Source organism: Eschscholzia californica, unplaced genomic scaffold (genome assembly GCF_041429995.1).
Source record: "Eschscholzia californica isolate CP2 unplaced genomic scaffold, dmEscCali1.0.p SCAF_1, whole genome shotgun sequence".
Lineage (NCBI taxonomy): Eukaryota > Viridiplantae > Streptophyta > Magnoliopsida > Ranunculales > Papaveraceae > Eschscholzia > Eschscholzia californica.
The window spans coordinates 26,043,338-26,069,595 of NW_028238198.1; the positions used below are offsets into that span (position 1 = coordinate 26,043,338).

General features: G+C 36.9%; 2 protein-coding genes, 1 non-coding gene and 1 pseudogene across 5 annotated transcripts; 2 read left to right on the plus strand and 2 right to left on the minus strand.

Moving 5' to 3' along the window:
• Nucleotides 1–554: 554 nt before the first annotated feature.
• On the plus strand, nt 555–3,006 carry LOC147565522 (dihydroorotase, mitochondrial-like; annotated as a pseudogene). Its single transcript, XR_015230219.1, has 7 exons — nt 555–714; nt 864–1,045; nt 1,343–1,475; nt 1,719–1,888; nt 1,993–2,105; nt 2,251–2,411; nt 2,615–3,006. The product of XR_015230219.1 is annotated as a dihydroorotase, mitochondrial-like (transcript).
• Nucleotides 3,007–4,875: 1,869 nt separating this feature from the next.
• Nucleotides 4,876–8,177, minus strand: LOC147565523 (uncharacterized). The gene is made up of 4 exons (XM_086651996.1): nt 5,850–8,177; nt 5,479–5,745; nt 5,248–5,367; nt 4,876–5,159 (listed from the first exon to the last, which is right to left on the minus strand). The coding sequence occupies exons 1-4, from the start codon at nt 6,939–6,941 to the stop codon at nt 5,109–5,111; spliced, it is 1,530 nt and encodes a 509-aa protein (XP_086508122.1). The 5' UTR covers nt 6,942–8,177; the 3' UTR covers nt 4,876–5,108.
• A 4,475-nt stretch (nt 8,178–12,652) lies between these two features.
• Nucleotides 12,653–12,726, plus strand: TRNAI-UAU (transfer RNA isoleucine (anticodon UAU)). Its single transcript has one exon. It is a non-coding gene; the product is annotated as a tRNA-Ile (tRNA).
• A 6,926-nt stretch (nt 12,727–19,652) lies between these two features.
• On the minus strand, nt 19,653–24,290 carry LOC147565525 (DNA-directed RNA polymerase II subunit RPB7). 2 transcript variants are annotated; one of them, XM_086651998.1, is made up of 9 exons: nt 24,077–24,290; nt 22,133–22,255; nt 21,569–21,746; nt 21,311–21,476; nt 21,167–21,217; nt 20,894–20,959; nt 20,734–20,802; nt 20,021–20,097; nt 19,653–19,924 (listed from the first exon to the last, which is right to left on the minus strand). In XM_086651998.1, the coding sequence occupies exons 3-8, from the start codon at nt 21,682–21,684 to the stop codon at nt 20,032–20,034; spliced, it is 534 nt and encodes a 177-aa protein (XP_086508124.1). In that variant the 5' UTR covers nt 21,685–21,746; nt 22,133–22,255; nt 24,077–24,290; the 3' UTR covers nt 19,653–19,924; nt 20,021–20,031. The 2 variants fall into 2 exon arrangements, with proteins under 2 accessions (XP_086508124.1, XP_086508123.1); XM_086651997.1 differs by lacking the exon at nt 22,133–22,255 and having other exon boundaries at nt 24,077–24,252.
• Between the last annotated feature and the right edge of the window lie 1,968 nt (nt 24,291–26,258).

The window sequence follows — 26,258 nt, forward strand, 5'->3', positions numbered from 1 at the left end:
TTATTTTGTCAATTGCTTTTACTTTGTAGGTTTGATTTTCATAGTAGTAGGAAAATAGATTGAATTGGAGACGGAATAAGAAATAAGTTTAAATGAATCTTTTATTAGGTTTGAGAATAGTCCCACACGGGAGAATGGAGGTAAAAATATAATGTCTGGGAACTCTAGGTCCTCTCAACTCATTGCCGCTAATTGGTTTTTGAGTTTGATGACCACAAATTTTTCTGGATGAGATTATGTTGAGTTTTATACTAACATTCCCGAGTGTGATGCATAATGTGGATTCCTTTTACAGGTATTGGAGGGGAGAAGCTTTGTTTTGTGAAGGCAATAACGAGGAGAAGCTTTCTTTTGTGAAGGCAATGACGATGTTGAAGACTACGATGATGGCACATAACGTATTCGTCACCCTCTTCGATTAACTTCATTAATTGTCTCATTTCGTGTTAAAAAGACAAGTAGAATAGCTCACAATCCTTGTAAAGTTCATCAGTGAGGATGGTTTTGTGTCCACTCTGTCATCACTTAATGCAATTGCTTGTTGGACTTTAGGCATTGAGGTTTCCTTCAAAGAAGTCGGAGAATCCACTTGTAGCGAAAGCTCAACGGGTGAATATGGAGCTTTCATTAACAAAGCCTGATGATTCATCTTCGTGATTGCTTGTTGGACTTTAGGCATTGAGGTTTGCTTCTAGAGACTGTTGTATCCCACAGGTTTAATCTTCCTTTTTAGTAACTTTTACTTCTTACTGTTTTTCATTTCCTATTGAAAAAGCTTTCTTTTAGTTTTAAATCTGTATATAATTTCGTTCTTGTTGATGATTTATGGTTATTGTTCCTAAGAAAATATGATTTTGTTATAGTGCCGATCATTTTGGAAGGGCCATAGTGATGCCGAATTTGAAACCTCCTGTCACTACTACTGCTGCTGCTGTTGCTTATCGAGAATCAATAGTGAAAGCACTGCCTTCCAATAGTGATTTTACTCCTCTTATGACTCTTTACGTAACAGATAAAACCCGTCCTGATGAGATCAAACTTGCCAGTGAGTAAAATTCTAAAAGAATTACAATTACTTACACTGTTACGTTGCCAATAGTTAGCAAGTATCAAACCGCATGTTGAAATCTTATTACCTTATGAATAATTTGATTTGCATACTAAGGAAAGAAATGTTGTAATGATCAATTTTGATTTGCTCTACCCTTAAGCAGGAGTTTCACCTGAAGTAGTTTTAGGTTGGATTTCATTTTGAGCTGATGTTTTGATTATTTTGTATGTCTACTGCATGTTTAACTCAAAACGAATAATGTTCGTTTAAAAGTTAGCATCGATTTGTCAGGGAAGAGCGGCGTCGTTTTTGCCGTAAAGTTGTACCCCGCTGGTGCCACTACTAATTCACAAGAAGGTGTGACGGATCTTCTCGGAAAGTACCTACTCTTGAAGAGATGGTTGAGCAAAATATGCCATTACTGGTAATTCTGTTTCCTCTCACCTTTTATCCATTGCTCTCGGACAATCTTAACAGAAGGAAAAAAAAAAGGCCTGGTGAATTCTCAATTACACAATATTGACCGGGGCTACGATCGAACCTAAGCCAATTCCTGACTAACTACCGAGGTTCTCATAAGTCCAACTAATACACATGTTCCTGAATAGTGAAAACTGTCATCAGTTCACCAATCTGATTCTTTTATGCCGATAAACTCGTTTTGAAGGTCCATGGGCAAGTTACAAATCCAGAGATTGACATATTCGACCGTGAGAAAGTTTTCATTGACACCGTTTTAAGACCATTAATAGAAAAGCTTCCACATTTGAAAGTAGTCATGGAGCATATTACTACTCAGGATGCTGTAAGATATGTTGAGTCTTGTAATGAAGGTACATTTCTTAACTTGCACTTTCTCAAACAAACTTGTTTTTGTTCATCTTTATCTGACACTGAATTCCTGTGCTTTACCTTTTCGAATTATCTAATTTTGTTATCTAATTTTGTTCATCTTTAACACCGCAGCATCTTCTTCTCAACAGAAACGCAATATTTAATGGAGGATTGCATCCACATAACTACTGTCTTCCAGTGTTAAAAAGAGAAATACACAGTATGTCTTGTTCTGAGTTACCTTGATTTTCTTTCACCTTTTATTATATTCTTCCGCGAGTCGAAATCCCAAAACAGATACGACAATGCACTTCTAATATTTTGATTTAGTTACGTGATGAAAATGTTGGTTTCGGTTTGTGCAGGACAAGCTATCGTAACGGCTGTAACAAGCGGAAATAAAAGATTTTTTCTTGGAACAGATAGTGCTCCTCATGAGAGAAAACGGAAAGAAACTACTTGTGGTTGTGCGGGGATTTATAATGCTCCAGTTGCTCTGTCAGCTTATGCAAAGGTTTTTGATGAGGTAATAGTCTCGTCTCTTTCTTGTACATGTAAAAAACTGTTATATGATCTTCAGACTTGACAGAAGGAAGCCGTACTCGTTGTATCGGTCTAAAACCTAGCAAATTGACAATTTTGTGTTCTTTCTCGTATGAACTCACACTCAAAATATGACTTATGATCTATATTTTTCTTATTAGTTGAAATTGTTGTTATTGGCGGTAGGCTGGTGCACTTGACAAGCTTGAAGCTTTTACGAGCTTTAACGGTCCAGACCTTTATGGGCTACCAAGAAATGCATCAAAAATAAAGTTGATGAAGAAACCATGGAAGGTGCCCGACTCTTACAGTTATGCAGATGGAGAACTCGTTCCTATGTTTGCAGGGCAAACCCTTGACTGGTTCCCTTCAACAGCTGTTTAATCCTTCGTTTTTGAGGTTCATTTGATTATTTATTTGTGTCAACTGACATTTTTTGTTGTAGAGAACTGTAAAGGCCGATTAATACTTTTGCAGGAATTGTGACTCAAATTTTAGTTTCGAACTGCTCATGGACCAGTCCATTGTATTGGTGTTTCATGCCACAAGTATTAATGGAGATTTAGTTTTTATTGTTCCCTCTTTCATTCTCAAGTTTGATTAATTCGACCCTCGAAAACCCAACTTTCAGAAGCTACATCTTACAATTGTAGGAATCACTAGTTTGATTGGCACTACAACCTACAACCACCTGGCTACCCCTTCCACCACCACGACCAGCTACACTTCCACCACCACTACCAGTGCTACAGATCCATCACTCTGTTGCAGAAGATAACATAATAGAACAACCCAAGAACATCTAAGGTAACTCAAACCCATTGTTCATATTCTTCAAGGTAAATTTTCTATGGACGTAACTTTGGAGCATAAAGAAAAGTCTCGGTCCAAAAACTGAAGATTTGTATTTGCCCCCTAGTTTTCATTTCCTCTCTCTTAGTTTCATTTCCTCTCTTCATGTCTCACTCTATCGCAGGCTCGCGGCTGACAAATTAGGGTCCAATCCCAAATTTTAGTCGAATCCTTTTTATACGACCTAACAGAAAAAATTTGTGCAATTGCCGAGTAAAAGGAGAAAATTGATACTGTATAATTTAACTGAACAAAAATAGTAAGTCGTTAATGAATCTAAGCTTAACATATGACGTTATTACATTACCGTCATAATATTTTATTTTATTTTCAAATAAAGCTTCTCCCGTTAATGAATCTAAGCTTTACATATGGTGAATTTAATATGCTTATATAGGTTTGGTTGATCAATCGTGATGATCGGCAGAGAAATGACACTGACTTATACGAAAGTCACATGTGAGTGGTCGTTAGTCAAATAATATTCTATGGGTGTGCATTTTCTAACATAGACAGATCTATAACAGTTAATGTCTTGTACTTGGTGGTCTTTTGGCATGCTATATTCTTCCACAACATGCTGCCCCTGTTCGGATTATTTTTGGAGCTTGAGCAAACTGAGCTCAAATAGCTGACCTCTCTACTTTAGACACCTGATCGGTCAGGCTCCAATTGAGTAAATCTAGGCTCAGATCCACCTTCATGTGCGTCGAGACAAGACGGGGCTCAAGGTGCCGACCTAATGTTCCTATACCCCCTTTGCTATTCTGAGATACAAAGTAGAGTTTTTACCAAGACTAACCTGATTTATTTCGAAGCCAGAGCGGGGTTAAAGGCGCATATGGAACTCATGGTGACCACCAATGTCAGACTTAGTCTCTGCCTCCCTGATGACTTGGGTAAGGGTCGACCCGTGTCTCGATCAATCTATGGAGTTTTTTACTTGGTCAAAACTTATTACTATTTGGCTTAACACTAGTCTCTCCACTACTTAGTTGAAAGGAGATAGATTAAGAACTAGAAGTGTTCACTGTCTCATTTCTGTTTAGACAAGCAAGCAATTTACAAAGTTAACATTTATCGAGATTTCAAGTCCGTTCCTGAGCCTGATGTGAGCTCCGCTTGGCGTTGTCACAAACCTTTTCCACCGTTGTATTTAAGTTGGTATTCAGAACCAAATAGTGTGTAAATAGGAGTTACGATATAACTTTCTCTATAATCCTTGAAGAGAGAATTATAATTATAATAGTCTGACATCTTCTTCCTATCATTAAAATCTAATTACCGATACACAAAAGTTGTAACTTTGGGGGTCGATGGAAGCAAATACTCTGTTGGAACAGATTATACAATTTTTTAATTTGTGCCCATTTCTTGGTATATCGAAAAAGTATCTATATATCTAATTTCATATCTGTGCAATATGAAATTTTTGAAAAGAATAAAATGTTTTTGTTTTGATGACCCATACTAGGATCTTAAATAGAATTTTGTTATCTCCATTTTATTTTATAATACTTAATTCATCATGATGTTCTTTTCAGTCACACTTGCCAAATCCAAACAAATCATTCTCATGGGAATTAAAGATAGTATAGTCAATGTAAAACTTCATTATAGGAAGTCAAATCTACCAACAAATCATTTACAATCTAAAAGAAACTCAAACAAGTAGAACTAAATCTATTGTTTACACATCAACAGTCATCATGAACAATGTAACACCAAGGAAATGACCACATACTTGAGTTGGCAGACAATTCTCCGTATCCAAGTTCGATAAGACTCTCTCTTAGTCTTCGTAAGAACAACTTCGCATCAGGGCATTCTACTCATCAGCTCTATAGAAACGCAGCAATTTCAGTGGTGCCACTTCTGACTGCAGAAGAACATATAAGACAATTTCAGTTATCTATGGCCTTATTTACATATAAGATTGACAGCATCAAGAACCTAAATAGCCAAACCTGGATAGCTTCGTTAGATTTAGTGGAGAAATCGAGGCCAGTCGAGCAATTCTCTAAGATTTCGGGTCCTTTCATCCAAGCTCTATGTGCATCACTTATTTTGATCTTATACTTGAAGATCTAGAAACCCGAATTCAACGATTACTCAAAATTGATATTTTGAACATAGATATAAACTGTAGTACAATTTGCAAATTACATAAGATACTCAAAGATCTGTGAAATGCAAACCTCGGATAACAAGTATGCTGGTTCCTCCAATTTCTCGTCAACATAGATACCAGTTCCTTGGCATTGTGGGCAGAAAACTGAAGATATATGGTCTCTTTTAGCACTTCTCAAATCATCCTTAGGCTTTGCATCCCGCTTTGCTCTACCCCTTTTTCGAGGAACCTTAGCTTCAGCTTTTATCTCATCATCTAATCCTTTTGTCCGTATTTCGAACTCACAGAGAAGAATCCAGTGGATAAGACAGGAAGTGTGATATACATGAAATGACTACATTATTAAAAAGGATAATGTTAATCATCAAAGAATAACGAACCAATAACAAGTTGTAGAAATGGAAAATACAAAAAAACAGAAATAATAATAATCTTTACCCCTGTAATGTTTCTACTGCTGCAAGCAAGTTTCCCAGTAACCCTATTCAGCAATGTGGAAACATCTTTTCCTGGAAGTATTTTCTGTTGACATAAATCACACATTTTCTCAGCTTCAAGTCGTTGTTGTCGCCTAAGTTCTTGCCTATTAGTCTTGCTCAACATTAACTTTTCTTGCTGAACTTGTTCACCATAGCGACATAGTTCTAAACCCGATGTTGGACTTTGACGATATCGACAAGGACCATGACTTCCACTTAAAGATTCACTGACATCCTCAGGATCAGAAAACGACTTCTTAATTCTTTTCTTTTTCTTGACTTCAGCACAGTCAGTTTCTTGGTATGTACTATCAGTGAGAAGCGACACTAAATGCTCTGATATCCCTGCTCTTCCTATACTGTAATTATAAGTGAAAGTTACAATACCAAAATCATACTCTGGAATAAAACTTTCAACCATTGAACTTTCTTTCCCCAACCAAGCACACCATATCCTAGATATCTTTTGATCAGAGCTTTCAGAGCAAATTCTTGTTGCCATTTCTCCTATCCCAACAAATCTTACTTCCAAATCAGAGACATTGTCATTAAACACAACCTTTGGAATTACAATGTAGTTGTCACTATTTTCATGACCATTCCCTTCCAACTCCTCGTAATCATAAGTAGAAGTGTTAGAAGTCTTACTATTTTGACCATAAACAGTAAGTTTGCCATTGTTTTGATCAATGGTCAAGAACATATCTTGGTTAGAACGTACATCGTTTAATTGTTTGTTTTGATCAGAAGAATCATGAAAGAACAAAACCCCATCACTAAAAGGAAAAGGATTTGGACCAAAAAGTGTAATTTTAGCAGCAGCATACCTTTCAGAGTGAAGATTTCCCTTCAAATGATCAAACAGTGAAGTTTCACTGTAACATGGGGCTCGACAAATTGTGCAGAAAAAGATGAAACTTTTTCCATCTTCTCTCAAATCAACATATGTATGCCCTTGTGCTCTTACCTTACGAAGAGTTGTTTTGGCTGCCAGTTCTCTCAAACTGCAAGCATTTACTTTTGGAAACCCTAATTCTCCCCTACCAGCCATTCAAAATCCTTCTTCACAAAAACCCTAATTCTTGCAAGATAAGAAAGAAAATAACAGTAACCCTAACTCCAACAATATTGGCTGCTCTTCACAAACTTATAGTACTAAAATCTTGCACTTCTTACAGTAATTACAAGTCAAATAAGGAAATCCCCAATTCTAGTATGAAACTAAAGAAAACAAAGAAACTAACCTGTTCAATTTCCCGAAGAATAAGCCAGAAATACAAACCCTAATTTTTCCAATATTATTATTCAGAAAGCCGGTAACCCAAAACTAGCGGGTTTGTTTATAGTAAATCCTTCCGGAGACGTCCGTATCCATCGATGATTACCTGTAATCAACTCCCGAATGTATGAAAATGCGATATAAGAATGAGCATCTTCCATTGCCATCTCCATTTAAAGGCAAAAAAAACAAAAAAGAAAACAAGATTTCTTCAAAAAGCTTGACCAGACCAATATGTATATCAGAACATAAAAACCCTAGATTCAGTTATTCACAGAAAGACTGCAATTAGAGAGAGAAAGAAGAAGATGAAGAGAGAGGGATCGAAGCGAAAGTCAACTAATCAGAATCTAAATTCCACCTTCCAACTGATTATTATCTGATCTGAAACGGGCTTTGGGTTTCTTTTATTACTGACACTAATGATATCGTATGACAGTGTGGAGGATACTATCGTGTTTCCGTGGTGGGATGGATTTATTACAGAATTGGTTAGTTGTGGTCGTATAATCGGACGGATATAAGGGAAAGGAGTACCGTATTATTTTACTGACGATAATGGAAAAGAAGAGATGCCAGGAAGATTCTTGAGCCGATTCCACGACGTCATAAGAGCAATGGGGATAAGTATTGAAGGAGAAGTCTTAAATACACCCCTTAATAGAGAGACTAGAAAGACGTTCATTAATATTTCGATAGTTATCGTGTTTATCGCATCATCTCGATATATCAATGTTTTGTAGCGCCTAACATAAATAGTAATCCATTTCTCAAAAAAAAAACTAAGGCCAGCGTTTGGGGAAACCAAAATAATTTTTGAGGTGTGAAATTTTAGAGATTTTACAGGAAAACAAATTTTAAGGGGAAATAAAACATTGCTTCTTCCTCTTCTTCTTCATCATCTTCAACTCCGACCACCATCTCTGGCCACAACCACCACAATTTTCTCTTTTTGTTTCTTCCTCCTCTCCCCACTCTCTCTCTCTCTCTCTCTCTCTCTCTCTCTCTCTCTCTCTTATAGTTTGTTTCTCTCAATCTCTCTCTTATAGTTTGTCATTTCCCGGACTTTGTACTATTCTATCGAAATTGTGTACAAATAACAAACCCCAGACCCAATTTTATTCACAAATCTCTCTCTCCACCCCTCTTTCTCTCTAATACCTAGCTATCTGATAAGCTCTCTATTCAATCTCCAACAGATTGAAAATTGTGATATTGCTCACTTTATTGTTATTTTTTTGTTTGATCAAATTAACTATCTTTGTGTTTGTTTTTCCCTTTCTCTATTTCTTTGTTTGTTTTTTGTTGTCTAATAATGGATGCAGGAGGATCTTCCATGTCTTCAAACAACACTCAATCTCGACCTCCATCGCAAGAACATATGCTCAATCATAAAACCCATCTTTTTCTTCATTGAAACCTTTGATTCGCATCTTTTTATATATTATTTTACATAGTTTAGCATCTTGTTTATGATACTAATGGTTTCTCAATCTAGGATTTTTATGAGTTTGTAATAGGAATTATCCAAATATAGGGTAATGCGTGGACTTGAAAATCTGAATAACAACAAACTACAAGAAGATATATGGTGAAAAGCTCATTTTGATTGATTGGTTTCAATCTTTAATTAGGGTTTTTGGAACAATGGATTGTTTATCTTACATGTTATTTCTGTTTGATGACAATCTATAATATGTTTGTTTGGATTTGATGATGATTTCTTCTTAGGGATGACCTAATTTTGACCATGTTTTTTGTTGTCGTTATCTCTTTCATTTCTCTTCTTAATTTCGCCAATTGAAGGAGTTCATTGAGGGAAGTCATTGGCGGAGTTTGAGTTCCATTAAGGGCAGCTAGGTTTCAATCTTTGTATCTCATTCTCGGTTTGGTCAATCTCTTGATAAACTCTTTATGGTGGTGGTCAGATTTTGGTGATGATGGTGGTGGCCGGATTTTGGTGATGATGGTGGTGGCCATATTTTGGTGATGATGGTAGTGGCCGAATTTTGGGATGATGGTGGTGGCTGGATCCCGACAACCTTTGCCGGAATGGAGAAGAAATGGCCAAAAAATTTGCTTTCCCCCTAACATTTAGAAAATACACTGGTCAACTTAAATTGACTAGTTTTTGACAAAGTCTTCACACCCCGGAGACTATTTTGATTTCCCCAAAGCGTTGGCCAAAACTAATGAGTGACGTTTATAAAGTTTCTTGGCAAGTAAGGTTGTTACTTGGTAATGCCGTTAGATCACACTTTTTGAAACATACATTTCAAAAGACTGAACTTGATTTGTTACGTGGAGAGTACTTTGTAACTTATTTTTTGAAACTAACTCAGAGATCATGAGAGAGAAAAATTACGCGAAGAGTGTTTTGAACAAAGAGATATTTTAGGGAGATTGTGCCAGATTTTGGGGCCAGACTTATACCTATAATCGACTGACCTGTTTTAAGATTACTGCACCCATTTAGGCAAGGGTTGATTCTCATTCAAGTGATTAAGGAGGTGGTAGTGGATCAGGACATTTGGGGACAATGTCTATGTTATTGGATGGGGACATTTGAAATGTCCGCAAACACCTGTGCTATTGGTTGGGGACATTTCAAATGTCTTGAAATATCTGTGTTATTCGTTTTTCACACGAAAATATGGACATTACAAGACATGTTGGTTTTAGGGACATTTTAGAGTAAATTTGGAGAGCTTTTGGATAGTAAATGTTTTTTAAAATATGGAAAATATTTGGGGACATTTCAATAATGAATAAAATAAAAATAATAATTATTATCAAATTAGATTAATAATATATAATAAATAATACAGTTAATTATTATATTATTATCATAATACTCTATTACACTAATAATGATATTATTATCATATTACTATAGTATACTATTATTATAGTATTCATATATTATTGTACTACATTAAATAATAAACATTTACTAATTGTCCATCAATGTCCACAGATATCTACGGATGTCAAGGAAAGTTGAAAAAATATATATTTGAAATATTAATAAAAAAAATTATTTCATATTATAAGACAATAATAATATTAAACTAATAAATATCAACTAAATGTCTATCAATGTCCACAGACATTCACGGATGTCTGTGTACAAACATATTATTTCATATGATTAGACAATAATAATAATATAATAAATGTTCACCAATTGTCTATCAATGTCCTCGGATATACACATATGTCCACAAAAGTCGAAAAATATATTCTTAAAATATTAGTACAAATATATTATTTCATATGGTTAGACAATATTGATAATATTAAAATACTTAATAAATATCTACCAACTGTCCTTCAATAATGAGATAATAATAAATCTAATAATAATAATATCCACTACACATTTTGTCCATGAATTCAATTTGTTGAGATGTCTGACATTTGGCCATGAACCAAATGTTTTTAAATGTCTCAAAGGCATTTTGCTATGCATCAAATGTCTTGAAATGTCCATAAAAATATCTTATCTACGGACAAATGTCTCAAATTGTCTTAAAATGTTTGCGAACATTTTGTCCATGAGTGTTACCCAATGTCGTGAACCCCTGCCACCCCTGTGTTATTTACAAAAAAGTTTCAAGTTTTCAAAAATAAATAAATGAAAACGAGTTGAAAAAACCATGTTTGTAGAAAGTGAATCTTGTTGGGCATATGTTTTGATACAGCTGTAAGAATTTTTACTAATTCAAATGCAATGAGAAGATTTGGTTGTTAGATAGTATTTTATGCTGTTTTGTGCGAAGTAGATTGAACCCCAATTTGATTATTTTCTAACTAAGGTGCTGTTTGTTTTTTTTTTGTATGTCTGAATCTGAAACTGCTGAATCTGAATTTGCTGAACTAAACTAGCTGAATCTGAATTAGCTGGATTATTTTGCAAGTCAGATGTTTGTTTTCTAAATCTGAATTAAGGTTTGGACATTTATACCCCCAATGACTTATATAAGGCAAAAAGAAGTTTCTAAAAAAACCCTAATTCTTTTACAACAAAAAAACCCTTAAAAATCTCTTCTGAATAAATGAGAAACCCTAATCCTCTCTCTCTTCCTCCATTTCTCTACAACCGTTCTCTCTCCCAATCTCTCTATCTCAGTCTCTCCGGCGAGGCAGTAATGGAGGATCCGATGAGTTATTTTCTAGCCCCTCTCTCTCTGACGGTAAACAATATCCGGCAAGTTCCTCTCTCTATAACAGTAACAAAGGTTCGACTGGATCTTTCTTTCATCCTCTCTCTCTCTCTCGAATCGAATAGCCTGTGAGATCTCTCGGTCCCTTTCTCTACTAAGATCTGACAAGACCTCTCTCTCTCTCTTGATCTCTTTCTTTCTCTAACGACAGATCGGGGAAGTTAAAAAGTTTTAAGGTGGTGGTTTCTCGTGGGTTAGGGTGTTATTGTCTGGTGCGACTACTAGTGTTGTTACCTGGTCGTGGATTTGTGGTGGTGGCAGTGTTCTTGTCTGGTGGTGGTTTTGTGGTGGTGGTGTTTGGTGTTCTTGTGTAGTGGTGGTTTTGTGGTGGTGGTGGTGTTATTTTGTGGGGGTGTTCTTGTCTAGTGTTGTTGTTGTTGCTTTGCGGCGGCGGAGGCGGTCCGGTGGCGGCCTGGTGGTGGTGGTCTGCTTACTAACGGTGGTGAAAGAGATGAACAAGAGAACATTTTTAATGACGAGGGTATAAACGACATTGACCATATTTCAGATGTTGGGCCCTTGTTTCAGACTTCTTTTGAAGTCTGAAAAATATGGACTAGTTTTCAGCTTATTCAGACATGAACTTAATTCAGCTTACATTTCAGATTTTCTCAAATAAAAAATCAAACATCTGAAATCTGAAATCGAGTTCAATTCAGATTTCAGATCTGAAATTTTAAAAAAACAAACAGCACCTAAGTAGATGATTGGATTTCTAACAAAAAAAAAAGAGTAGATGATTGGAACCCAATTTGGTTATTTTCTAACAAGTAGATGGTTTGTTGGTAGTTTCAACAAAAAAAAAAAAAAAGATGGTTTGTTGGTATTTTGTCTCTCAAGAAATGTTTCTAGGACTAGCGGGATTCTTAAAATTTAACCGTTACTTATTTTTGTTTTTCTTTTTGTTGAAAGAAACAGTTACCTTATTAGAAGATCAAAATCATTGAAATGTGTCTACTTTCGTGTATTATGTTCTCCAATATATTTATTGTTTAAATACACACCAAAATTTTCAGTATTTTGCATTATACAAGTATTTTCGTAATATTTCAAATATATTTATTGTTTAACTTTCATTTAAATATCGTTAAAACATCAAGATGGTCACTAACTTTAGAGTTACTTATCGTGCTAGTTACTCATTTTGTATTGTCTCAATCACTTCCGAGTTCAGTATATGCATTTTGAGTTCAATATAGGCATTTCTTCTCTACTCGCTCACTACTAATAAAATGATCGAAACATCTTTAACATCTAAGTCCCGTAGCTCAGTTGGTTAGAGCGTTGGTCTTATGAGCCGAAGGTCGCGGGTTCGAGCCCCGCCGGGACTAAATTTGAGATAAAAATTTGTAAAGTGTTCTTATTTATTGTGACGTAAGTAGAGCTCTCTTCTTCTTTTTTTGTTGAAAGTGTTGTAACAAGAACTTAGATGACGATTGATGAACCTAATAATCCCCAATGTGTTTAAGAGTTTTTGTTAGGATAAGTTAATAGCAATTTGTAGATTATCTTTTAGTCAAAACATTTTGTTTGATCTTGGAATAAGACATAGTATTTTTTTTGGTATTTCTCTTGAAATTTGGTGGGTTAGTATCAGAGAAAGACAAAACATAAATTATTTATTGTGTTGTAAGTAAAGCTCTCTTCTTTTTTTGTTGAAAGTATTGTAACTAGAACTTAGATGACGATTGATGAACCTAATAATCCCCAATGTGTTTAAGAGTTTTTGTTAGGATAAGTTAATAGCAATTTGTAGATTATCTTTTAGTCAAAACATTTTGTTTGATCTTGGAATAAGACATTGTATTTTTTTGGTATTTCTCTTGAAATTTGGTGGGTTAGTTTAAGAGAAAGACAAAACATAAATTAGGGTTGTCAGTTAATTGGGTTTCAAATATTTTGAAGTTATCTACTAACCAATATAAGGTGGTTTGGTTAGAGGATTTCTCAAACTACTCATGGTTTTTTGGTTCAGCTACCATCCAAACTTCCAATTAGATATTGCTCGATGCCAAAATATGCCCCATACAAAAAGAAAATGGTCTCCATGAAAATATCCACCTACAAGAAAATTTAATCAAAACATTTTGTTTGATCTTCGAATAAGACATAGTATTTTTTGATATTTCTCTTGGAATTCGGTGGGTTATTTTGTAAGAAACACAAAACATAAATTAGGGTTGTCACTTACTTGGGTTTCAAATATTTTGAAGGTCTCTACTAATTAATATAAGGTGGTTTGGTTAGAGGATTTTTCAAACTACTTGTTTTTTGGTTCAGCTACCATCCAGACTTCCAATTGGATACTGCTGGATGCCAAAATATCCACCATACAACAAAAAAAATTGGTCTCCACGAAAAACAACAAATTAACTACCCGTCGTAGCGCATCAGACACTTCTACAATTAACTTTAATATCAATCCTGAAAGTATTATATTGTGTGCACAAGTTTTTATCAGCACACAACCAGAGAGCATTTCAAATGGATCGATCTGTATACAACAATTTTAGGAGAGCCAATCGGGAGGCTAACAACATTTTTAGCAAGTGCTTTTAGCCGCTCCCAACATTATATTTTGTCCACTTACTTAGTCACATGTGGTTTATGGAGAGAACTATACTCCATAGAACTATTTATGAACCCACAAGACAATGGGCCCACAGTCCATAAAAACTTTTTTTTGGTCAAACATGAAAACTTTTTTGAGAAGTAGACTACAAGAATCGACCTATATTAGCCGTTACAAGGCATTGGTACATCATTAAGATGTGATAAGCACAATAACAGTCAAATTTAAACTAACAACTAAATGGGTTTAAAGTCAACAACAAATACTTTATTTAGTGTATTTGTTGATTGTCAGATGATCTTGGAATGCTTGACAGTGATGTCAAATGAATATGGGGTTGTGTTCGACGATCACCAGATAATAGTGTTAAGCTTGTACTTGACGTGGTTTCCTTATCCTTATGGATAAAAGAGGCAAAAAATATAAATTATCTATAAAGGGTAATATCCTTACCCTTATGGATAAGAGGCATTCATCGGCGGAGCTCCACCCCGGCAGCACAGCTAAATCCACATCAAGAGCACTCGGCAAACTCGGCTTGCCTTTGAAACGACAAGCTTGCCTGTGCCTTGATCAGCACACCAGCTCCGCCTTATTAAAAGTCTACGATCAAAAGCACTCAGGGTTTCCTTAATTACAACATGCTTCATTAAAAGTCTACGATCGAAAAACACTCGACTTATAAGCCATGTCTCGGTCAATAGCCCTACTCTACAATCCAGCCTCGATTTGAGTAACCTTCATTCAGTCTGTATCAAGTGCACTCGGCGTATAAGCTAGCCTTACCTTGACTGACTACCCTGCATCTCATGCCTCGCCAAGAGCACTAGGTCTGCCTCGCCAAGAGCTCCGGGTCTGCCTCATTAAAAATTTATGTCAGGACTACACGGTAGACACCCTGCTTTGATCGGTAGTCCTACCTCATGAGCTCACTCATTAAAAACTTTACATAGGGTCACGTGGCAATAGCTTGATTGGTAGTCTTATCCTATGAGCCCACCTCATTAAACATATTTTTATCAGGACTACACGGCACATGCCTTGTCTCAATCGATAGTCCTGCCTTATGACCCCGCCTCATCAAAAAGTTTATGTCAGGACTACCTGGCAACCACCTTGCCTTGATTGGTAATCCTGCCACATGAGTCAGCCTCATTAAAATTGAAGTCAAGACCACCTGACAGATTTCTTGCCTTGATCAGTAGTCCTGCCTCGTGAGCCCGCCTCGTTAAAAATTTAAGTCAAAACTACCGATGCCTTGCTTCAATTCGTAGTCCCGCCTCATGAGCTTGCCTCCATCAAGAGCTCAAGTCTAACTTCGACAACTAGTGCCCAGAAAGGACGGACACTTCCTATTACACCCAGGGAAGCGGAATACTCACTGAAAGAGTTCCCTAACTCCGGTTGTACGAGATACAAGACTCTTACGTGTTCGATCAGACAAGAAAAAAAGAAGAACGGACACTTATAAAATAGTCAGTTGAAAAAAAAGAGGCAACCACATTGGTTCGCCTTAAATATTATCCCGTCACCTATTTCCATTGGGCAGTCACATTCTATATGCCCAAGAAAATAAATGATGGACCTCAACACCTAGAGTATGACGCACGGGCAACCAAACAAAAATAACCTCGTCCAAAAAAGCCAGAAAGAGACGATCACTGGTGTTTGTTACATTAGTCCTTCTGAAGTCACATCACCGTCCCATTAAACGATCCTCATCGTTGAATGGTCCGATAAATATACAGGTGTGAGGTCCTAACTCTTTCCATTTTTGATTCAAAAAAAAGAACAAGAAAAAATCTACGTGGAAACAACACATGGGCAGTATGCCCTAGATATACTGTCGCCAGCTGGCGGTAGAGCAAAACTGCTGGGCGTCGCACAGTGACGTGATACTGCATCGCACAGTGACGTGATACTGCCTAAGGTACTGCCTCAAGCAGTACGCGGACTGGCCAATGTGCCCTGGCACTGCCACGCGACAATATGACCCGTCATATGGGAGCCTGAATCCATCCCTTGTCTAATTTTTATGATATTCAACCAAAATATTTTTCGGTTTTTTCTAATTCGTTGAATTAAAATATCTTTACGAGAAATTTTATGGGACGCGTCTATTTCGACAAAAAGAAGTTCTATCACTCGATATTATTATTTTAACATTTCTCTGAAAGCATACGATTATCATAGTATTTCTAGTACGACCAAAAAGTCGGTCGTCGTGGTCAGTTGAAGCATTCAAACCGTCAGTCGATACTTTAGATAAGAAAGGACGCTTGAAAAATTTATCGGATCACTCCGACATACCTTCTCTAGAGCAATCCAGATCGACTCAATAAACGCGACACTTTTCGTGGACAAGTCCCCAGGGACCCGAACTGCGCTACAGATGCAACGTAACCGAACTACGAATCAACACGTACGACTTCAAACTACTCTCTAAGTTTCCGCACTCCGTCAACTTAGAGAGTGGGGGACAAATTGTATGGGCCAAAATACGTCATCAGGGGTGCCCCTGAAAATCCACGATTAATGGACTTACGCGGTGACCAAGCCCATGAATTAATAACTACTGGGCCCGTCCCATTAAGCTTCGGGCACCCCGAAGCAACGTAAAGATATGCAAGCATATCCAGCCCTGGATAAATAGGTCTATCCTCACCAGCAGACCTCCCTCTGCATATCCGTTGGGGAAACGTTACTGATGATGCATAAATTGTCCAGACGTTGACTGACATCAGAAAGTCAAGAACGGACCTAAAGTCTAACCAGCGCACCCGATTTAAGGCAAACAAAACGGCTAAAGCCCCGCTACCTACACCCCTAACTGGGAGGTCAGCTGAAAGTAACAACCCTGTTTCACCCTCGGCACAGACATATCTGCTCTGAGATCTCCAAAGGAATGAGGGGGGTCCACATAAGCTAGGCCACTGTCTGACACCATAAACTGGGAGGGCAGGAATGCGCTACAGGCTTACCGACACCCGGAATCTTCTTAGAGATCTCAGTCAGTCGCAGATCTTAAGTGTTTAAGCAAGTTTGGGCTTCAAGACTCCCACGGAAGGAAACATCTCCCAGAAATCTATCACCTCGGCAGGATATCTACGAAGGATCCTTAAACTCAGGAACTTCTATTTATCCTGGATACGAGAAAACTACAAGGGAAATCCTAACCACGAACAGTGGGAAATTTCCCTAAACGGTGGATCATCACCGCCTAATCTTGACCGTCTAATCACAGTCAGTCCAACTAAGCTTATAAAAGGGCCCCCCATCGTCCTCTAAAGGACATGAGCTTTTTCCCCACTGAACAAGCTTTCTGCCCAACACACAAGCTTATTAAAAACATAAGCTTCTCATACGATCTCTCCAACCAGAGAGATCCCCCATCACTACAGGGTTTCCATAACTCGCCTTCAAAATGATGAATCAATATTCATTATTTTACTGCAAAGAGCAACCTAACTGTCTTGAGCGTCGGAGCGGTTTTCGAACCCTTTGCAGGTTTCTCTCCAGGAATCGAGAAGCAGGAGCGAGGAGCAGGAGCCAGGAACCAGAGCAGGAGCAAGGAACCAGAGCTGGAGCGAGGAGCCAAAGCAGGAATCCAGAACCGCAACCAGTCTAACAGAACTTTTAACCTTAACGGACGCTATCAGGCATTCAAGTCCCTTATTTTTCATGTTGATAGCGGAAAGTCATTTTTTGACATTAGCAGTTACTGTCATTCAAGGTGACAATATCTCGGATATACCCGTTAGGAGAGTTACGATCTTCGTATTTATGGTGGCAACTCTATGCATTACAACATTAAAGAGACAGCTCATTGCCAAGTGAAAGGCAACCGAGACACTATAAAATGAGCGAGAAGAAGATGATACAGATGATCGGGTGATCGCCGAACACACCAAATACAAACTTAACACCATGATCTAATTCCCGACAAAAATACTCGATCATCTGGCAATCAACAAACACCACTTACTTTCTCTCTCAGAGAGTCTTGCTCTTTGATAGTCTCGCTTCATCATATAGTCCCACTTCCCTCCTCTCACCTAAGTACTATTACGGTATCGTATCCATATACCTAACCTTATCAAGTATCGCTCACAGAAGGAGCAAGCCAATTTATCAAGGTACAGGGTCTTACCAAGTACAGGATATTTGAGGAAGCAAACACACACTTTCCCACTGGGTCTGTCTACTTATCAAGGGTCTGTCTACTTTCTCTCTCCTATAACCACTTTAACAAGGGTTCGCCTACTCCAACAAGGGTTCACCTACTCCATCAAGGGTTCGTCTACTTTAAGGGTTCGCTTATTTTATAAGGGTCAGACCCTTCCTACATCACCCACGTGATTATCAACAAGGGTTTGCTCACTTTGTCTGTCTAGAGGTCAGACCTTCTTTTCCATATCTTACGTGATTATCCACAAGCTCAGGACCTTTAAGCTACCCACTTATTTACGGTACAAACCCCTGGGCAAGGCAAACCTTTCTCTCTAGGTGTTGCTCGTGGATCCAGTTTGAAGGTCTCAAATCTTCGATTTCAAGGCGATTAGCTTGAGATTTGGGATTTGGGGCGCTACAGAATTGGACGGCAGTCCGCGGACATCCACCCTCCCGACCCGAGTGAAACGGACACCCAAGCCTTCTGACAGTCACTACTATCAAGCGAACTTGGACGGGCACTTCACAAATTTCATGTGTTCATTGCCCGTCCGAGCCTGCCAAAAAGGTCGGGCACGGCGGGTTTCAGACAATCGGGCGCCGGGCAAAATATTGCCACAACCCACAGCCCAGCCAAGTAAAAGTGCTCATATAGACAAGTCCTTTACACTCGGCCCACTCTTATGTGAAAGTCTTAGACATGAGGTTTGGTTTATTTATAAACTTCCCAAACCTCCATCTAATGTTTGGCTCATTAGTGCGGGACTAAATAAATTTATCCCAATTCCCTTTAATTGAGGTTTGATTTCTTTATCAACTTATCAAACCTCCATTTAGTGTTTGGCTCATCAGTGTGGGACTAAACTACTTGATCCTAATTCTGGGTTTGGCTATTTATCAACTTCCCAAACCTCCATCTAATGTTTGGCTCATCAGTATGAGACTAAACACCTCAACCTCCTACATGATGCCTACTTCTCAATAGTTTATGATCTCACACTGATGGCAGAAGGACACTTAAACATGTATATAAACAAAGGGTATATAGATATTAAGTATTGATTGCACAAGCGGGTGGTCGGACGGACACTTAAACGGACGGACTCAAATAGTATGCCGGACAAGTTGTGTCTGTGTCGGACATCGGGCGTCCAAGGACTCAGGCCACCTCGGGCGGATTCGGGCTCACGGGTTTTTTTTTTCCATCCCTGTCTGTATTGTAATCAGCCCTTTTACCGGGAAAAAAAAATTTTGTAATCTTTGTTGTAAAGCAATCTCACATCAGATAAGACGGAATGTGATGCTCCTGTTAAGAAGTTAAACACCCTTCCCTAGAGAGGCCTTTTAAAACAATGAGACCTGGATGTGCAAAAAAGTAGACAGTATCGCTAGCGTCCTAGATGGCTGGTCGCACCATCTTATAACAATCTTCTACTTGATAAACAATTAAAATTATTTCATCAGTTTAGGTCCAACCTCTAAAGGAGACCCTAAGCAAGGCTTTTACTGGAAAAATTAAGGCATTTAAACTAATTCCATTCCATTAACAATCATTCACTAACATACAGATGAAAGAGATGTCCTGATTAACTTATGTACTATCCATTTATCTTCACCACATAAATACCTAAAGAAAAGAGTTTAAGATTATCACATATTCTCTATCCTCAATAAATAGAATCTGCTACTTCATCACTTAATGGTCTGGTCTAGGAAAGGAAGTAGCATAGGTTCCCCCCTCAAACTTCCATTACATTGCTCCTCAAAATGTGATTGTAAAGATTAGCCTGAAACGTTACGAAATATGAGTTAGCAAGTTGCAGCAGAAACAATTCTCGGAATAGATATTAGTGGTGGTTGATGGAAACTTTGGATATTCTAACCATTGACCGGACTAAGAAGCAGCACCCGGATCGTTGATGACACCCAAGAAATCGTCTTTTATGGTTCCAATGCAAAACTGCAGACCCATCAATCAAAAGGAGAGTAGAGTATTAGTAAGATGTATATTATGTCCATATAAAAATTAGGAGAACATATCCGCAACATGCATTCCGATCAAGCAAAATGGAAGATTATTTTGTTATTATGTCAACTATTTCAGCAGACCCATCTATATATTTATACCCTTGTAAATATATAGATGACAATTTTTTTCTGTTTGAACTATTTCAGCAGATAAAAATCAAGTAAACAGAAAAAAAAAGTTCAAATTTGGATTAGTGAATGAAATATATATGTGAACTCCATTTAGAAGCGGCTGCAGATAACTCATGGAAAGGGAGAACTTGGACATAAACAAGTTCTAGGACACGTCTTTTCGATATTTTAACTTTTAACCCCTAGTAGTATAGATAACAATCAAGTAAAGAGATAAAATTCTTCGTTGTTTGAACTTTTTAACCACTTTCTACTAAAAGTAAATAACTTTCATGAATAAGCCACTGTTCGCACTTCCCTATTTCTTAATCAAACATGTCAAAAATGAATTATCCAAATAGCTACTTCAAGAATAGCAAAAAGGCAGAAGTCTTAATGTCACAAGACAACGATGTAAGAACTTAAAATTGAGAAAACTAAAAGTGGTAGGACTTACTATTTCTGTAGCATCAACTCGAGTTCCAATTATCTTTAACCGCACTTCACTTTCTTTTTGAATCTTCACCTACAAGAAGTGAACCATAATCTTTATAAACTAATAAATGATGAACGCACTTCGTCTTCGTGCTAAAATATACTTGAAAGTAATAACTTACAGATCCATCTGAAGTTGTATAATTTGGTATATCTCCAGATTGGAACTCCATATCGTCCGGTATCAGCTACGAACAGGAAAAAAATTGATATCAATTGGTGAGTCCCCATCATTCCAATCTTACACTTTTTCTTCTTATTTCAATTTTCAGAGATAATCAAGTTTTTTAAGGAACATCCTAGGTTTGCTTCCTCTTTACAATCCAATAGACCACAGTTAACCAATGCGACATGAGTTTCTGAAAATTCATAAATTTAATCCAAAAAATACTCACATGGTTGGATACAAATATCTGAACAGGCCCAGCTTCAGCAAAAAACCCCATCTGGAAGTAATCAAAGTATAAGAGGAGTAAGATAATTGATTTAGAGTAAAGAGAAAAGACACTGAACTTCCAGAGTCCAGGCAGAGAACAAACCTTATTAACCATGGTCACGACAGCTTCAAGAATCTCTCCTTTAAAAGGTCGGAAAACAACACACTGATACTTGACAGGGAAAGTCACAAATCCTGTTCCGTCACGAATCAGCCCTTTCCCAATACTATCCACACCTGTGATCGCCACTACGAATCCGTGTAGGCCACTGCAAAGGGAAAAACAAACTATAACTTAAGTATGTGCATATGCATATGCATGCATGAGTCAATAGATGGTAATGACAATGAGACGTGTAACCTGCAAGTTCCCTCAACATCTTTCATGAGTTTTGCGACTAGCTTGTCACGTAGGTTCGGCCCAAAGTGGCGAGGGTGCAGTTGCATATTTCTTTCAAGCACTATATGGAAAAACATCTTAACTAGCTTTCTTTGGTGCACCTCCAAACTCCTTTTGATGTTTCTTCAGAGTGAATGAACTGACAGAAAAGAGAAGATGTAACTAAATTATTAAAATTGTAGTAATAAACCACAAATTTCTTCTTCAACATTTAAGAGGCTAGAAATCGACAATTTTAACAAGCCTATTTTATGACCATTGTTCTTTTACTAATTTCCACCTTAGCCCCAACGAAAACTGATGGTAATTGGTCACAAAAAATACTTTCAGAATCCCAAAATAGAAGGAGTTTTAATTTCATAATATCATATTATAATGTTTCATTCATACACAACTTATATCAAATAGTTGAGGGTGAAATTAAGATGATGTCAATTGAAGCCCTAAAATCAAGACTAGATTAGCATACAACTTCCACAGATTTTGATCTCATCATATAATAAGTAGTGACTAGTAACAGAGTACCTTTTAAAAATCTACAACCTTTCGTTTGAGAGAGAGAAAGTGAGAACCTCCGTGGTTAACAAACAATGGAGTTCTACGTTTGAGAGAAAGTGAGAACCTCCATGGTCAACAAACGATGGAATTCTACATTAGAGAGAGATAGTGAGAGATAGAGAGAGAAGAAAAGGTCAGACTCAGGTCGGAGCCAGGATTTTAACTTAAACGAGTCTAAGCTTTAACTACACGATAGCCAATTTTTTCAACGAAAGTCACTATAAGTAGGTTTCGATCTATGATTCATGCAATACATGTAAAAGTGTTTTTTAAAGGTAATTTCTAGTGATAAACAATACATTCCTAACGATGTTGTCGATGCATCTCACAATTATGTAAATTAAGTCCATAATGTTGCAACTGACATATGAAAACAATCATCTCTTGAACACTGAAATCTTGTGAATAAAATTTCTTGTTACAGTGCAAACAACGTGAATCTTAAATGCCCTATGTTCATCTATCGGATCCAAAGTTGAACTAACAATAAGAAAGTAAGAATCATAACCATCAACCGGCAAATGAACATTGGACTAATTAACAAAATTTGAGCTTACCAAAGATTTATAACTTTGAAGAAAGTAAGAATCATAATTCATAAACCCTAAGCATTAAAAATCAGGTACTAGGCCCGCCTAGGCGCCAATTTCATCCTAATCGGGGTCTTGCTTCCACCGATTTATAATTATAATGTGGTCCAAATCGCTATTTATATTAATAGATCAAATTTCTCGGTGGAAGTTTGGACCACATTAAAAATTATAATTATATATAGCGATTATGGATATTTGATCTATTAATATATTAAACTATCCAAATAAGATGAGAAATTTGAGTTGGTAAACATTAAAATAAGAAAGTTGAATGAAAATAATTGTATGAAGAAGATATAAAGAAGAAGAACTAACAAAGAAATCAACCCATAACAGTAACACATAGGAACAACAAGTTACTAACAACCAGACTACAGAGAGAGGAAGAACGAGATAAAGAGAGAAAGAAAACAAGTTAGAGAAAGAGTGAAAGAGTTATTGAGAAAAACTTACAAGCAAGGTAATGGAGGTTGAAACCTTCAAATTAGTAAGTGAAGAAGGGGTAGAGAGGGAGAGGTAAAAAAAACCCTAGATGTAAGAAAATGTCGATTTTGGAAGAAAAAAAAAAATTAGAGATGTTGAACCCGAACCGACTTAGTTGGTTCCCAGCTGTTTCAGTGCTAGGCGGCTCTCGGGCACTCACTAAGTCGGCTTCCCAAATCGACTAAGGCTAAGAGCCCAGTCGATCGGCTATGTGCCGATTAGGATGAAATTGGCGCCTAGGCGGGCCTAGTACCTGATTTTTAATGCTTAGGGTTTATGAATTATGATTCATACAAACTAATACTGAAACAACATACTGAAAGGGCAATAGTTCTACTTCATTTTACAAGAAAAATTAGGTTCTAGTTTATCCCTAGATTTCTTAAGGTTTTGCTTGATCGCTCACAAAAGAAATATTGGGTACTAACTGTTCTGGATAAAATATTGATTTCTGAGAAAACCCTAGAGCATTTACAACCCTAATACAAATACTAGAATTCAAAAAATACGATACAAAGATTCCACGTTGTAAACCAAACAGACCCTTAGATAAACCCTAGAATTATAGATCCGAGTTATGACGACCCAGTTCACACATATGAAGCAAACCCTAGATAAATTAACATTCTGGAAAAAATTTGAACTTATAAAAACATACGAAAATGGCATATGAACAAAAACTATCTAACAAATGTTTACTCAAGATGTTCTCAGAGAAAGAAAACAGATATAGATAGAGGGAATAGATTCAGAACAAAATCAGATGCAAATCACGTAAATGAGAAAATAAGATTCACAAGATGATAAAAAAAAAGGAGAAAGATAGAGAACGAACCATAGTGAATTTGTATTTGCCCTAGTAGGAGCTGAAGGCCTTAGTAAAGTTTTTCTCCTTCACTAGAGATGTAGCAGAATGAAAGAGAGAAAACCGGTCAAGAATTGGTTGACCACGTGGTCCAAAGGGGAAACATATAATCTAAAGGTCTCTCGAGGTCCCGGAAATTCTGGATTATTGAATTTGAGATTATTAGGGCATAAATAATGTTGTTAGGGCAAGTCTAATGTGGGGCTCGGCCCCTTGATTTTTAGGAGCCCCGGAGCTTTTTTCAATTCCAACGTCGGACTCCTAACGGGGGCTCCCAAATCTAAATTATGTACGTGTGTAATGTACGTGTGCGGACTTTTAATTTCAATTTTCAACTATAAATTATTAATTTCAAATATAAAATTAAAATTTAATATTATGTTAGAGAGAAGGAATTTTGAAAAGATGAAAAAAATTAAAAAAAGAAAAAATTAGAGAAATGATTGGAAAAACAATTTTAAAACAATTTATATTTTTTGAAAAAACAAATTAGTTTAAAAGAAAAATTTTTAAAATTAAAAAAAAAATAAAAAGAAGTGGGGTGGATCCCCTTTTTAGGAGATCCACCCCAAATATGGCCGTTGGGAGACCCCCAACGGCCATATTTGGGGCTGGGAGCCCCCCAGCCCGGGCTCCCATTTGGTAGCCTGGGAGCATGGGGCTCCAGCCCCCAGCCCAAGGAGTCCAACCCGGGGTAATCGTGCTTATCACATCTTTGATGTATCAATGTCAATGTAATGACTATCGTAGATTGTAGTCAATTTCAAAAAAAAAAACCTAAATTTTTATAAACTATTTATACACAGCTCACTATTTTAATATCGGTGTTTAATTCAGATACTAACCTTAGGGTTTTATTCAAGTGCCTTTAGTGTTAGCCGGACTCATTTTAGACGCCCCGTTCTCTAAAACGTCACAAGCCTCGTTTCAGGATATGTTTATAAGCACAACAAATTTACTATTGGCAGGCCCTGATTGCCAAGTGAGGTGAAAATGGAATGTTTTTTTTACCGAGGAATTTTTCTTTTTTGGAAATTGACTATGATGTATTATAGTCATTACAATGTCGTTGACACACCATTGATGTGATAAGCACGATAACTGAAAATTTAACAAGAACAGACCTAAAGCCGAACTAAACTATGACTTAAACCCCAACAACATTATTTACACCCTAATAATTCCAAATTCAATAACCCAAGGATTCCACCTCCTTTAGAGATCGAACCCGGAACTTCCAGGGACTTTTGGAGTTTATGTCAACACTTTAAACTTCTTGGGCAACCAAGTTTAACAACAGGAGTTTATTTAAAGAGGGAATTGAAGATATTTGGATAAAGAACACAACCGTCTTAAATGACCCAAATTTTTAGCCCGAGCATGCCCAAGTGATTCCGTGGCATATCTAATGACATACAACGTAATCGCTCATGCCATGTTCTGGCTAAAATTACAGGTCAAGTATAATTTCTTTAAGTTGTGTTTGATATCATCTATTTCTCTGGAAACAAAAAAAGTTTCTACGGAAATAGGAAAGTGTAATTTCATGTCTTCAATTTTCTTGGAAATTTATTTCCGCGAGATACACTCCTTTTAATTCTTTGCTCCACCTTAGGAATTAGGTTCCATAGAAAGTAAAAAAAAATAGAGTTTCAATATATTTGGATACCTGAAACCAATATGTATTTCTATATTTTCGTAAAAAAGAATTCGTAGTATTTATCTTCATATTTTTCGTCACTTTTATACTCATGAATTACAAAAACATATTTCGAAACTTTTTATGTGTATTTTTGTCGAATGATGTTCATTTTTAATTTTACTTTGCTGCGGTGTTTGTTTATACTAAATAATTCCGACTTTAGATTTTTTTTCGTTGTAATATATAGTTTAAACTTTGGTGACTTATATACATTAAAATAATATTATTGTTTGCTTCTTTGAAGAATATAAAGTAGAGTCAATGGGTATAAGGCCCAAAATAATTTTCAAAAAGGGTTTAGGGTCCAATCTTCCCAAAAAAAGGGTTTAGGCATTTTCCATTTTGGACCTAAAAACCCTTACTAGATAATGTTCACCACGAACCAGACCTTCAAAGGTCTGGTTTTCAGATCTGCCAGACCTTTGAAGGTCTGGTTCACCACGAACTAGA

What these genes read in the sequence shown, in the direction of transcription:
- LOC147565525 (XM_086651998.1), bottom strand. Translation starts at nt 21,684, where the DNA reads ATGTTTTTCCATATAGTGCTTGAAAGAAATATGCAACTGCACCCTCGC. An exon ending in GATGTTGAGGGAACTTGCAG is followed by an intron (nt 21,477 to 21,568) that starts GTTACACGTCTC and finishes TTCCCTTTGCAG; the next exon opens with TGGCCTACACGGATTCGTAG. An exon ending in TCGTGACCATGGTTAATAAG is followed by an intron (nt 21,218 to 21,310) that starts GTTTGTTCTCTG and finishes GATTACTTCCAG; the next exon opens with ATGGGGTTTTTTGCTGAAGC.
- LOC147565523 (XM_086651996.1), bottom strand. Translation starts at nt 6,941, where the DNA reads ATGGCTGGTAGGGGAGAATTAGGGTTTCCAAAAGTAAATGCTTGCAGT. An exon ending in GCAGTAGAAACATTACAGGG is followed by an intron (nt 5,746 to 5,849) that starts GTAAAGATTATT and finishes TTAATAATGTAG; the next exon opens with TCATTTCATGTATATCACAC. An exon ending in AATCTAACGAAGCTATCCAG is followed by an intron (nt 5,160 to 5,247) that starts GTTTGGCTATTT and finishes GTTCTTCTGCAG; the next exon opens with TCAGAAGTGGCACCACTGAA.